Source organism: Amia ocellicauda, chromosome 3 (assembly GCF_036373705.1).
Source record: "Amia ocellicauda isolate fAmiCal2 chromosome 3, fAmiCal2.hap1, whole genome shotgun sequence".
Lineage (NCBI taxonomy): Eukaryota > Metazoa > Chordata > Actinopteri > Amiiformes > Amiidae > Amia > Amia ocellicauda.
Window position 1 is genome coordinate 3,068,543 of NC_089852.1, and position 15,412 is coordinate 3,083,954.

General features: G+C 40.2%; 1 protein-coding gene across 2 annotated transcripts in view; it reads right to left on the reverse strand.

Moving 5' to 3' along the window:
- Positions 1 to 15,412, reverse strand: part of cacna2d3a (calcium channel, voltage-dependent, alpha 2/delta subunit 3a) — a 170,470-nt gene that overhangs the window by 63,605 nt on the left and 91,453 nt on the right. The window contains exons 12-14 of one of the 2 annotated variants that reach the window (XM_066697725.1): positions 11,004 to 11,082; positions 8,131 to 8,264; positions 3,948 to 3,965 (exon numbers count right to left, since the gene is read on the reverse strand). In XM_066697725.1, coding sequence (XP_066553822.1) covers positions 3,948 to 3,965; positions 8,131 to 8,264; positions 11,004 to 11,082 — 231 coding nt within the window. The remainder of the gene's footprint in view (positions 1 to 3,947; positions 3,966 to 8,130; positions 8,265 to 11,003; positions 11,083 to 15,412) is intronic. The other variant, XM_066697726.1, reaches the window with a different exon arrangement.

Genomic DNA, 15,412 nt, shown 5'->3' on the forward strand with positions numbered 1-15,412 from the left:
GAAGAAGAGCCGATACGGCACAGAAACATACTGAGTCATTAGCATGAAACCTTTGAAAAATATAACTGGGTTAAGCTGAGAGTGAGCAAAGCGCTACTTTGTCAGTCATTCCACTTTGTGCTGCTCATCTTAAGCTTAAAGCACTTTAAAAAGGGAAATAAGCTTAAGGTGTGGAACGTATACTTTTTTTACTGTACGGAGCCACAGATGGAAAACTGTATCCCAAACATGTCCAGATACAGGATAGTGCCAGGCAAGGTGAGACGAGTTTCTCAATCCTCTGACAACTTTAGTCACTCTGGGAAGACACGTCTGATGGCACTCTTGTAAAATAATCAGCGTTATATCAATAAAAAAATCGCACTGAATCAGTGGGAGTCTACTGGCCTGTCCACACAGACACACCGGGCCGAGCGGGGCCGAGAGAACTGAGGACAGAGTGGCTCGGCTCTCTTGACACCGCCGCTGAAACCGTGTGACGTTTATGGTGGATAACAGCGCGATTCCAGGATGTGACAAACCAATGACATTGGATGTTATAACCAATCAGGAAATAGTGATGTAAGTTAGCCCCGCCCCCAGTCTCGTTCGGTCCCGAGCCAGTCCCAGGTAGCTTGTGAGGCCGACGTCTCGCGCCCCGGTTCTGCCTCGGTTTGGTACAATGACCCATGTGAAAAGAGCTGTGCTCTGCTAGGCTCAGCTCGCCCGTGTGTCCGTGTGATAAGGCCATAAGGGGAGTTAAAACAGTAAGGAATTCAGGGCCTACAGAGCGCGCTGTAAGAAAGAAATAAGCAGATTAGGGAAAGAGGTGAAGGTTACATACAATAAAGTGCTGAGCGCGATACACCGTGAAAGACAATGGCATCTGATTGATAGGCTGAGGATTAAGAATTAATGAGGGGAATTGCACACACAGAGGAGGAGCAATATATAAATCTGAATATCTTTCAAACTTCCTGCCAAGTTTTGACAAACAATATATATAAAAAAAAAAAAAATATATATATATATATATATATATATATATATATACAGATCCCAGGGAAGACCACATCACATTAGGATCTTTAAATTCCTATGAAGCCAACTGTCCCTTATGAAAATACAGCAGAGGAACAAAGCTTCGAAAACATCAATGCTTTCTTTTACTGGGCGCTGAAAACAAAGCCTGGTGGCAGGTTTACAAAGTACGGTGATGTTTTACATCGAACAAGAACTATAAATACTCTGAATACAGGTTATTTTAATTGAGTTCGTAACACATAATGGCTACCATAGGGAATCAGTCCATTATTTTTCTAATAAATTAGCATTTTTTAAAAGCCACTCACAGGTGTTATAAGTGGGATTAGGCTTTATAGGTACACAGCATAGAGGGGAACTGGAAAGCACTTTCTACACACAAATATGAAATGCAAATTAATCCCTTCATTTTAATGAGTCGTGGTATGTACGGTCTTTCATATTTTGATAATAAGTGAAAGACTTCCTAGCTTCATTAAAAAATAATAAGCTATATTTTAAAAACTGCAAGTGCTATTTACTTAATAAAGCTAATGCGTATTCTGACTAAAGGTTATATCTGAAAGCTTCGGACTGCTGTGTACAACATCTGTCCTGTGCAGGATATAGTAGGACAAACAGTATCATTTTTCACTCAGAGTCACTCAAAGCCTAGACTGAATCAAAACACTGGCTTACCCGTGAATCACAAATTTCTACCCGATCGTGTTTTTATTTAAATGTGTCTTCTGACAATAAATACAGCCAAGATGTTAATTGGTCTGGGCCTATTTTAAATGTGAACATATAACCGCCATTTTATCGACTAACTGCAGTTGGCATTTTCTAAAAGCTATTGTATGACATTATTGTTCAGTGTCTTGCAGAACCGTAAGCTTGTTGCTAAAACCGATCACTCAAACCCTGTCGGAGGGTAGAATTCACTAAATTCATGTTATTGTTTTCTACCTTCGGTGTTTCAGACTCTTGAAGCTTTTTGTAAAATGTGCAAAGCTTATCTGTATCGTACCTGTACAGACAGGCGATGGGGCTTGCAGGAATATATAAATGATCGTCATTCTTATGCGTAGAATCGAGGTGCATGTAACTCAGAAAGACACAATGTTGGCATCTCTGTTGTGACCTGAAAACAGGCGTGAAGCAGAGAGCACCAGTTGTATCAAATTATGATGAACTACCTGGTGATAGTGTGACATTAACTATTGCCCACTGAGGACTGGAGCGAGACCACCCACTAATCCCAGCCGAGTCTGAATCTAGGTTGCAAAGATGAATGGAGAGGCTATCACCATCAAGCTATCTGTTCCCCAAATGGTGCGTCTTGATAACGATGAGACTGTACATATATCTATGCACACACAACACCTCAGTACATTGCGGTGCATAAGAAGACTAAAGATAAGAGTCCAGATAAGAGGTAAGAACGCTTTCTACGATCTGGACAACCTTGCGCTATTTTCATTTTCTCTCCCCACCAATGATAATTTATTCAGCACTTTAGAAGACAAAAGTAAATGAGCCAGAGAATGATGGACGATCCTCCTCCGCCACTGAAATATGTCAGTGCCCAGTTTAAAGGACAAATCCACACTTAGCAAGATTCAAGGATAGCAGAAAGAAGTCTGGGTCCATCTCTGGCTACAAATCAGTGCTTCTGGAGTTCGGTAGTTAGTGACACATCTGGGTTCTCCAGGAGACCGGATCGCTCCAGCTCTGCCGGTGTGTGTGACAGTTATGTGGGATAGGCTATTGTCTTCGGGAATAATGCCACACTGCTTACAGTTGAAAGTCCGGGTTTGTAAATTATTATTATCATTTCAGAGTGAATTACCATATGTATCAGGATACAGGATTAGAAAAACTATAATATATGCAAAATTTAATTAAACTAATGCATTGCAATAGAGCATAATACTGTGAGAAAGGGGGGTATTTGTGTTCAAATAAAGGACGCGCTAAACTACCAATATGTGCTCATCCTATAAAATGTGGATTAATTCAGAGAAGTGGAGACAATGTTATCCAGTCAATGCAGAGTCTGTTACGTTTTCATCCAAAAGAAAATCTAATTCAAGCTATTTCTAACAAATATACTTCGCTTGATGTGATTCTATTCCCCTTTCTTTCTAAAAACACAAAAATCTGACATCCACCAGTGGATTGCACAGGACTGCTTTCAGTTTTTTGTCAATAACAACACTCTCTGACGCTAACTGTTTCTCTTTCTCCTGCACAAGCATAAAACACTTGCAGGATATGCTGTTATTAGTATACTGCAATATAGCCGTGTAAAAATGTGCTCCATGATTTTTCTGGAAGGAGATCGAACAGCTGCAGATGCCAGACAAGCCCGGTGGAGGTCATGTGTCAGAGACGGAAACTGAAGTACCCTTGTTGATTGGTCATTGTCTTTTTTTTTGTCATCATTTTAAACCCCAAATATGTAAAGAGCATGAAAGAGTGGAGAGAAGAAATACTGCAACCTGAAAGGAGACTAAAAAATGTGGCCTTGTGTCTTTTTTTTTACATTTCTGGGCATGGGCTCGGTGTATGAAACATCGCAGCGTATCAATTGGCAGCATAAAAACACAGACTTGAGAGAAGTACACCAGACACGAAAGCTCCAATGGTGACGAGAAGCAAAGCAACAAGGAAGCCATCATACGCGGAGGAAAAAGCGGTGATGGATGGTGATGCCACGGTTTGATGCAAATCATACTCCATTAACGATGCAGAGATGTTAGAGTGAATCGCTTAAACAAAGCCCCACTGACACCGAAATCAAACGTCATCACACGATGGACACTGCAGGTGCGACTGATGCTGGTAAACAATTGCCGGAACATATTGTACACATCGTACATGACTTTCAACATACATGGAGATGGACACATGATGGAGTAAGATTTGAATCAAAGTTTTACCTGCTGGGCCTGTGGGAGCTAAAGAAAAAAAGATTAAAAAAAAAAAAGAATAGAAATGATCAGCCGTCATTCAAACCTAAGTTTTAAATTCCTCTCGTAAAATGTCTTTCCTTTTTCCTAAGAGGGAGAAGAGGGGGAGAATAATAGTTTATTAAACAATAGTTATTTACCATATGAGTTTATGTATGCATATGCTAACTAAGCTAATGAGTTTCTATCCGCCGAATGAGCAAAGTAAACCAACATGATCGCACTTTATTGCCGATTAAACAAAGGTTGCCACGAAAAAAAAACCTAGTGAAATATTTACATTATACATCACTTCAGTCTAATCAGTTTGGTACAGTACTGCTCTCACTTAAGTAATGTAAAAGCCAGATACAAAATACAAGAATTATCAAATACGGCAAAATTAATGAAACTATGGCAACCACTAACCCCCTCTAATCAGGCGACGTGATGCATGATTAATATTGTTAAATGCGCTATAATGGGAACGTTAATTGCTTACATTGCTTAAACCAAACTGAACACAATTTGTACTCACTTTTGAAACAAAAAGCAAATGCAGCATTAACAAATTTGCAAATCAATTAATAAATGATGCGCTCGCATATTAGGCTGCAGAAGACATGACAAAACTAATGCACATTATAGAACAGACCACATTTGACACATTCACGGGAGCCGAGGAAGCTGTGCATCTCGGAACGATTTTGTTTAGTGAGGGGGAACCAAAATTAAAAAGCACAATTTTGACAAGTGGAAGAGTTACGTATTGGGGTCCCTGCATGGCCAGTTTTGGGGTTGGTTCCCCTGTGAAATGTGGTACAATAGCAGGGCGAGGCTATTGCAGAAACAGAAAACAGCCCGTGTTCATTACAGAACAGAGGAGCGCTTTTGTACTTGCCTTCGGTGCCTTCCGTACACACTTGAAACAAAAACAGTCAAATCAAATATCGTCAAGAAAGGAAAACTTTAACTCCATAGTCATTGAAAGGGACAAAGGGGAAAGGGAGCTACAGCTAAACAAACTATAGGGAGGACATGACATGACTTAACACTGCAGGAAAGTGTGGGTGTCAGGGGCCCAGGTGTTAGTTATTGTGCGATGCTTTGCACATGACGTTAATTTGGAAACGGGTAAAATGACATGGCAGGAAATCGATGAAGTCGATGAAGGACACTCGGTCCTCTGTATCAGACAAACTCAGTGTGTGGCATGTGGTCACTGAATACCCCCCACCCCCACCCCCACTACCACCATCTAGACCAACAATAAATTAATAAATAAAAGGAAAACAAATACATAATTGGTCAAACTACAGCACCCTTTATCAGAAATGCTTTCAAATATGGCATAGAAACACACAGATCTACATTAAAAATGCAGTTGATAGTATTTAACATACACGCTAATTCATGACAAATGTGTGTTTGCATCTTTTGGACAATCATATTTGATATATGACCCCACAATGCCCTTGCAGGGGAAGTTAAGGCTGGTGATAAGTACACTGGTGTCTGTTCCCGTGATAAATCACAAGAAGCGTTGTCACTGAAGCTCGACTACAGCGAAGTGAAGTAAGTGAAGGGCAAGAACAAGATGGGTCACACTATGCTGGTACTGCAACCTCAATTTCTATAGTATCTATAGAAGTATATGTTCCCTCTAATATTTGTACTTTAACAACATGCATTTTTATCATGTGAAGCATAACATGATCACTTTTCTATATGCTGTGCTGTTTAATGTAGGCAGCGTTATATTTAACATGTAAAATATTAATTCCTCAATAAAATATAAAGTTACAATTAATTATGTAAATGGAAACTATCATGGTAACAAAACTTCAAAGGCACATATGTTCTCTTCATTGCAGCCCTTGAAAAAGTAATATTAAAAAAATACATACATATATATATAAATAAATACAGAATTAAACTTAAAGGTTAAACCTAAAGGTCTATATCTTTGAAATACAAGACATACTGACAACAACTGAAACTCACTACTTTGACGACATGAAAACAACTTAAAAACAACAGAATACAAACGTAAAATAAGGCGTCTTTCTAAGGGGATTATTTACAGCTTTTAAAATAAGCCCAGGATGAGATTTATATGTTTCGCTGGAACCAGGTTGAGGAAACACTCTGTGACATTAGAGCAGCAGTGCACTCTTGGTAAAACAAGCAACGTTGACTGAACAGAAGCGATGTCAGCTCCCTGCAAGTTCATAAAAGCTAACAATGATGGCAAAGCGGGTGGCACAGAAAGTAACGCAACATCTGAGAGACGGGGCTCTGTGCTGGAGATCTACAGCGCACACGGCGGCACAGACGGCACTTGTGAACATGTGCCCGTGACTCGCGGCCACGTCCTTTACATGAGACATTGTTAGTAGCGAGGCAAGACTCTTCATAATTAGCTATGCAACAGCAGGCAACAATTAAAGTGTTCAGCCACATTTACATAAACACAAAACTGAAGCAGTGTCATACACAACCCAGCAGGAGAACCTAAATCAGATCCTCCTCCATGTCCACACGTCTGCATCTCAAGCCCTTGCGGTGCACACAACTTGTTTTAGTTTCGGTCAGTCATGCAGGCACATTAGAGGAATTAAAAACAGTTAAGGGACCTCTTCGGGGTGCCAGGCCTTTAATGAGCTACACAGCAGCAGGCAGGACAACGGACAGCGTTACAGCCGCAACATCTGTGGCACAAACTTGTCGGCTTCGTGAACGACTGGGTCAGTTTCCTTCTCGTGGGCAAAAGCAAGTGTCAGATAGAGACAGGGTCCCGGGTTCACATCTGACAGTTTGTGAAAATGAATGTCATTGTGTTACTCAGATGCCCCAAGCGTAGCTTCCCCTCCGCCCTAGACCTCGCACACAATTCCTCATTATTTACAAGGATATTAAGAGGAAATCGTCATGCATCAGGGCACCCTAAAAGTGGGACTGGGAGACAAAGACAAACAAACACAATGATGCAATGGATTCGTGACACCTTTGTTGTTGTTTTTTGGCTCGTACAATGTAACGAATAAAGCTGACCTTTTCTATACAAAAGAGGCTGTAAAAAAACACACATGAACACACACACACATGAACACACAGACGGCTGCATGAAAGCAAAAAGTTGAGATGAATGGACAGTTCACTTTCAGCAAATCAAGTCAGTGTCGGAAAAAAGCTGACAGCACAAGAACATGATTCAAATTGCAGACGACACGAGCGCTTGAGAAACAAACACTCTGTAATGGAGACATCGTTTTTGTGTCCCACCATCAGCGGATTTGTGCGTTTAACGACTGGTTGCGTGTGCCAGTTCTTTTTTCCCCTTCGGACATTTCCAATTTAAAATCTGCGTTGCTCGAAACACCAGTGTCGCAGAAACGGCGGAGCTCTCTGTAATCTCTGCCAGAGCGATAATGACCGTGGGGCGGCACACGCGGTGTCGCAGTATGTTTCACATGCGTCTAACACGGCTACTAAACGCTCGCGGGGCTATTAAATTTAATGAATCCATCTGCTGCAAAAGAAGGGTCCAAACAATCAGTTTCAGTCGGGCCACATAATGCAGATGGCATCCTGCATTTCTCATCACTGACAACACCTCTTATTCTCCTTCCTGAGAGCATCCTCAGCACAATATTGGGTCCTTGCAGCCCGTGTTGTGTCACCGTGGTTTCACACTTCACACAGGACGGAGGGAAAGCCACTAAGATAAGAGCGCAGCAGCGCCGCTGAAATCAGAAAAGGCCGCAGCTGCATTAAATAGGCTGTGAAGAATTCACACGCGTGTTATCTGTGAGTATTTATTTCCATTGTCTGTGCAAATATTGGTTCAAGTCTGGTGACTCATCTTGTCAGCTTTCTGTGGTTGTGGTGCCACAATCAGCGTGCACACGCGCACGCGCACACATGCACACGCTATTCTGTGCGAGTGAGTGCGCCTTGAATGCCACTGTAGAAAATAACCAGTTTTTGGAAAACCATTAGCTGTAATGATTTAAAATTCTCTCACACAGTGTATTATCTGCCTTCAGCACCATTTAAGTACCTCCTATCTTTAGCTTATTACACTTTCTTACAGCTACATCAATTCTCCACGGGATATTCACAATGAGGTGCACCACACTACTGCTGTCAGAGAGTAAATCTGGACACTCACGGTGCTGTCTATGTAGGCCTCGGTCCAGATGGTGTCGTGCTCCTGGTCTATGACTTTTGGCCGGCTTAGCACGTGAAGATACTCCATTACGTTCTCCTGAACGTCTGCTAACGTGGAGATCTGTGTGAAGTACCCTGTGAATGACAGACAGACGTGGCTGTAACCATGTATTCATAAACAGACTGTAAACAGTCAACATGTTCACAGGAAGTGCAAAACTGAAGAATGCTAAATTGCCACACGATGTTTATATAATACATAATGCAATGTCTGTTGTTCAGGGTTTACATAGAAGAATTTCAGTTCTTTTTAAGGAGGGGGTTTTAATAAAACCTCCACATTATTGTTACTCTTGTTGGGATTCATTTTATAATTTGTTTTTCTCTCTGCCCTGTCCTCAGACTGCACTGCTCTTTATTAATATTAAAATAAAACTAAAATAAAGATTAAATTAACCAACAAAACAGCAAGAAAGTACTATTTTAAGGCTCCTAAAAAAAAAAGGTAGCTCAAAATCCCTTGCGATCCATTTTCTGTGCTATGACTTTCCTGTCCAGAACTCAGTCAGCTGGAAACACTGCAAACTGTCTCCATCATTGCTGTGCATCCATGGGGAAAATCACTGCAAGGGAAATTGATTTTGGGGCTGCTGACCCCCACAGCAGCCCTGTGCCGCGGCCCACCCAGGCAAGGCCCGCACTGCAGAGCGTGTGTTCAGCCACGGCACAGACTGCGGCCCCTGTGCTTTCCTCTCCGAGCACAGACGGGCACGGCAAAGAGTCACACACACACAGAACAACACACAGAGAAAACGAACACGCAAAGAACACAACAACACAGCCTTGTTCAAACAGCAAAGAGTCACACACACACAGAACAACACACAGAGAACACGAACACACAAAGAACATGACCACGCAGTATTGTCCAAACATCAAAGAGTCACACACACACACAGAGCAACACGAACACGCAGTGTTGTTCAAACAGCAAAGAGACACACGCGCACTCAACAGCACAACCACGCGGTGTTGCTCAAATTGGTCAAGTTTAACGTTATTGCAAATTAAACAAGCATATTAGATATATCAATAATACTTTTCTTACTGCAGAAAAGGGGATTTATTTTCTGACAAACTATCTTATAATTATTAATAATATTATGATACAAGCACTGTCTTTAATATTCTTAAAAACATTCTGTTTCTCCAATCTGTTGAAATTGTATAAATATGTATGTGTGTGCGTGTGTGTGAGTGTGTGAAAACAGTTAAGGGTGGAAGTATATGGTCTATTGTAAATAAACAACAAAATAAATAGTAAATAACAAAATATAGTGTTTGGGTTATGGTCTGGAAAATGTGCACATAAATTTCAACAGAGAAATATTAATTTATATATATATAGACACTCACTTTCAATCAGATTTCTTTGCAAATAGGCTTGTTTTGTTCAGAACAACCCAATTATTAATCCGGTGTATATATATTCATCAAACACAAAGAAGTTCAGATCCAATGATGTAATCGTTGTGTATTAGTTCATCTTGACATTTTGAGCTCTCTATGGGTGTGTGTTGCTTCTACCAAAACGTGGATGGCAGAATATGTCATAATTGTCAATATTTTCTGAGATTTTGTATTCCTACTCAGACCAAGTATCCCCCCACCCCCCCATTTCAGAATGCAGGGGGGTAAATGTGTGGGGGGTATAAAAAATACAATTTTCACATCAGAGAAAGCTTCACATTGTTAGAAAGCTGAGAGTCTCAGCTTTCATGGGAGACCAAACACTTGGCAAACAACACAACAGTGAAGAGTACACATGCGATTAAAAAGAAGCTCACGGATTTGGGGCCCTTTTAAGGGACCAGAGGGGTTTGTCAACTTAAGGGGTTACATTTTGTTAACAAAACTATTTAATTATTTCTTTTTTCATCTCCAATTGTTTATTTGTTCTATGCTTTAATTTCAGAGTACACTGTGACATTAAACTGCGTACATTTCAATACAAACTGGAAAAATTGAGGTGTTCTATAACTTTTGACCGGTAGTGTATATCCCTCAAAGAATGCATTCTCTGAGTGCTTGACTGAGCCTGGCTTTTGTCACCCTCTAATCAGGCTAATGGACGCTCCTCTGTGTGTTTAAACGCACCAGCAGCGCTATGTTGACCGCAGCGTTGCCTCACACAACACCGCGTGGGAGCGATGCCTCGGAGCCGAGCTGTGATTATAAAAAGCACCTGCCAGTCTAATTTTAGAGCGCATTTAAAAGCACATCCACAATGACAAGCCTGGCTGTCTGTGTGATGCACCGTGCTCAAGAGAAGACAATTGCCTGCTGTCATCCCTCTCTCCTCCCCCCAAGGTAGAGCAGAGCGCATTTAAATCTCAAAGTTAATACAGAGCCTTTGTGGGAAAATGGTACACAAATAAGTAGCTAAACAAACAAACAAAGCAACAGAAAAACGGTGAACTTCCCAAGATGATTACAGACAGGTTTTGTCAGGTATTGAGACGAGCTTTACAGAGGAAATAGGCATCTGTAAGCAGTAGTAATTCACCAACAATCTCGGAGAACGCCCGCTAATGTGCAGATGAAGAAGTCTTTATTATTTCTGATAAATGTGCTGTAAATGCGGAGGTGTTTCAGAGCTCAGACGGTGTGGCAGCAGTGTGTGGGAATCATCTTATTTCATCACTTTAGTTTAAATAGAGACTGTGGTTCTCAGGCAAAAGGCAGACAACTGTCCTTGCGCGTTTAACAGAAATGTCACTTCTCTGCCCATCTTTTCCCAGTGTTTTCCTCTACATGCATTAAAGAGTGTTTCCGGTTGTTCACCCAGTGCGTGACGTGTCCGCAGAGACGGACCTTTATTGGCACACGCCATCCACTTCAGGTTATCAGCAAATGCAGATTCGCGTCCAATCAGGTAGGGGAATATGCGGACCTGAGGAGAAGACACAGACATTAGCCGCCAGTCATTTTAATCAGTTTTGATCGCCTGCAGTTCATTACAGAAATAGCTAGAAAGGTATTTTCAAAAGATCCCAGCATTCCTTTCTTGTGCTTCGTGGCTGTTGTTGTTGTTGTTGTTCTCCTCTATGTCTTACTTATTTTAGTTTTGTGGACGGCCACCCGGGGTCAATTCAATCAGTCTTTATCTATTGGAAAACATATTCTCTTATCTTTTACACATAAGAACTGACTGTAGGAATAAAAGTATTAAATTAAACTGCAAACACAGAGCTTGTTTTGCTTGTCTTTCAAATATATTCATGGCCTTTAAAAGAATTATATATAAATGTGGAAATATATTTAACAACCTGAGGGACTAGTATAAAGCAATAGAAAAATGTTTAGAAAAGCCTGTAAACTACACTACAGAAGTTTTTGGTTTTATAGTATTAACAATGACATACAAAACAAAAAACAGTGAATAACAAATACATTGTATATTCAGTAAAAGTTTTTTTTATATATTTTGTGATTTACAAAGCTTATCCTGAAAGCTTCTTCATGTTAGGCTGAACACACTCTAGGGGGTCTGTTTAATGCTTAACAGTTAATTTGTTTGAGTGCATATTTGGGCATACAATAAAAATAAATATAAAATCATACATGAAAGCAGTAAAGTGATTTCCATACAGAAACATCACTAAGATAGGAATAATGTAAGGAGGCAGTATCTTACATAGAAATACGACTCTTACAGAAAAAGATAAATAAGGCATGGAAAAATACAATACTCAGGATCATAATATTGAGGATTAAATATAAAAATAATTAGTCTCAATGCCTATAATGGATCAGAATAAACAGTGATCCGACAGGTCGACTACAATGTATTTGGAGACGCGTCCCTTGTGCAGGTGAGACATTGTGTTTGGACAGACAGAGCCATGTCACTAAAAGAGTCAATACTTGTATATACAGGACATCCAGAGCAGTCTATGCGAGTGTTTCATATGGTCAGGGCTGCGATATAATTGCTATTATTCAATCAACTTGCCTGTGTGGTTATTATTTACTTTTTTATTTTTTACAATACCCATATAGTAAACAAACAAACACATACATAAATAAACAGACTTATTAAATCCAAGTGTAAAATGTATACTTCTTTCAATTTAATGATAATACATTTCAGGTATTTCCTGGTAATTTTTTATTTTTTTTGCCTATATGCCTATATATATATATATATATATATATATATATATATATATATGTGTGTATATTTGCCAGAATACATCAACTTACATCTCTGTCACTATAAAAAAAAAAAAAAAAATGTGTGTGTATATATATATATATATATATATATTTATATATATTCCTGTGGTTAAACCAAGACAGAATAAATATTTAATAGGCAGCGCTAATTAGCTGCAAACTGTTATCTGATATCTGCCTGCCAATGAATATGAATCTGCAGGCTTAATATTAACCTTCATCGCCACTCGGCTTCTCTGATAGAAATTAGAGGTTCTAATTAGGCTCTTCAAATTGCAAATAAATAGAATTTTCATAACCAGCTGATTAAAAAGCCGGGACCCTCCTGGGAGCAGGCCAAGCGCTTGAACCCCAATTCAGCTTCTCCTTCTCCACTCTCCTCCAGACTGCTCTCACTGTCCAACTTTGATCTAATATTTCCCACGTATGAAGAAGTGTTTGAGCCGAGCCAGCTGGGGAGGCAGAGCGTCGAGGCGGCCAGATTCAGTCCTGTGACACACAGATATTGGACTGGGCTGCGCTGAAGGGGGCCCAGCTGCTGGGGTGAGTCTCTACATCTAAATATATCCTCCAAATCTTCCTAAAGTGTCCCAGGATGAGATAGGAGTGGTTGTTGATTGAACACTGCTTCCCCATATCTGTTGTGTGTCTCTCTGGGCTGCTTTCACTCCCTGATATAGAAACAGTGAGTGCCACATGATTTTCCAAAGAAAATACCAAGTTTACGTCTAGACAGCCATTCCTGAAGGTTGTTGGATCACTTAGTCATTAATGGACGCCAAACAAGCACGATGGGTTGAATAGCCTCCTCTCGATTGGACACTTTCTTATGTTCTTATGGTATTTCTTAAGGTATTTGGTTAGGAAGTGTAATCTTGTATGCTGGCTGGGTTACAAATCTGATACACCTACACCACTACTCCTAAGTGGCTAAAAATAAATAAAACATTTTGAGGTTTTACTGTGAGGCCTGAAAACATCCTCTGCTTGTTAAAATGTAACACTGTGGTTCTTTAACCACAAACCGAGACAAAAACACAACTATGGCGATGGGATCCAAAAGCCGTTCTGTTTATTGTGTGGTCTGTGGATCTGAAGCATTGAAATCCTGCATCCTGTCATTTCTATACTGATTCAGGAAACGAAGACTAAATCCATTTCATCCTGGAGAGAGAGCGAGACGTCCGATCACAGGCTACCAATCAGGACAACTATTTCACGAGTTACACTCAACAACCCCTTTAAGTCACCCATCCAGGTCCGCGCTCCCTCAGCAACGGCAGAATACAATTTATGCAAGTGTGTATGATCTATACGCAAATGCAGTAGCAGGCGGTTTGTGTCGTGTTGTTCAGTCACCCGTTCATGCAGGAAGCTTTACAGGAATACCAAAAGAACAGCCGAGACATTTGAAATTCAGGAGAGCCTTTAATAAACACTGCTCCCATTTGTCTTTGCATGCATGTTTCGCCGTGGAAGGCCTGGTTAAAACTGCCCCTGTATCAGAGATTATGATCGTCGGCTTCTCAATTTGTCCTTGATAATAATGTGCTTCATGTGCTTAAAGGAGGAGAAGAAGCAGGAAGGGGAAAAAACAAAACTGTGACCCGACAGTACGAGTAATAAAGGTAATTACAATGATAAGAGCTCGTAAATGGCTTCATTCCCCACTGTCATTCACAGCTCGGGCTGCTATCGCTCACGACTGCTACACGCGGTGACCTCTGTCACGCCTGAGAAAACACGCCCCCCCCGCCGCGCTGCGACTCGCACAGAGCGGCCAGATGGGGCAGCTTTGCTTCGTTATTCGTGTCTGTGAAGTGGAAATGCCAACAGAAGGATTCATTACTGTCGGGGGCTTCTCGGTGAAGCTCCTGTGATTTATTAGGGCATAAACTGCTGTTGAGACCATAATGGGACATAAGTGCCCTATAAGGCCTGTGAACTCTGAAGGAAATACACAGTATCTACAGGAGACGATCGATCAGCCATTGTAACCACATGGTCAGATGCGTTGAAGGGTTTATTATATTCATTTTCAACTACAGATTATGTATTGGGCAAAAAAACTATAAGGAAATGAAATCAAGACTAATGAGATCTTGTGAAAACAAAAATGCGATCAATAGAAATATATTTTAAGTATATTTAACATGTTAATGGTTAGCAGTTGTCATAGAAACCAGAAATTTGATCAGATTATTGGACTATGGTTAATTGCATTGTTTAAAGTGTAATATATTAGTTAGTGCTATTTATTCATTTATTTTAAAATGATACAGGCAACAGTGTGAAGGAATTAAATAATTAGGGATTAGTTTTGGACAAGAATCAATCCTACACTTCATTCTTCAAACAGTGAGAACAAATGCCTTTTACTAAAGGACTGAGATGATTTACTAAAGTATTGTGTACAAGGTTAGTTGCTGGCATTCATTTCCTGAACCTTCTGGCAGTAAGTGATCGTCTCACTGACCTCTGTGTACGATCTAAATGTCTTATAAATGGAGAAATATAGTCTATCATAGTCCATTCAACTAAGTAAGAAAAGAATTCATTAACAACGGTGTGAAATCACACACTGTAATCAGTTAAAAGCTTCAAATAATGTAAGGTGGAAAAAAGAAAAAAATTGTTTACATGTATCATGTGATACCATAAAAGTACAGACATCCTTGTGCTGAGACATAGAACAATCTATAAAGTTCATACTCATACACACAGTTAATCCATAATCAATATGAACTACAATGCATTATGGGTAGGGTCCAACTTTATTAGACTACGCTTCACTCCTCCCAGCGCAAGGTGGTACTGCAGTCTGCTGAATTAAACCACTTATTGATTCATAATCTCCCAATTCCTTCAATCATCTCAATTAGCCATTGTATTAACGAGCATTGGAGCGTTGATTAAGCAGCAGCAGCTATGGACATTTATTTACGCATCCCTTCATTATGGGACGGGCATTCATTCCGATGAGAAAATTGCAATTTTAATAACTAAATTAACTGTGTTTGGAGTCAACGGTCAACAGATCTCCA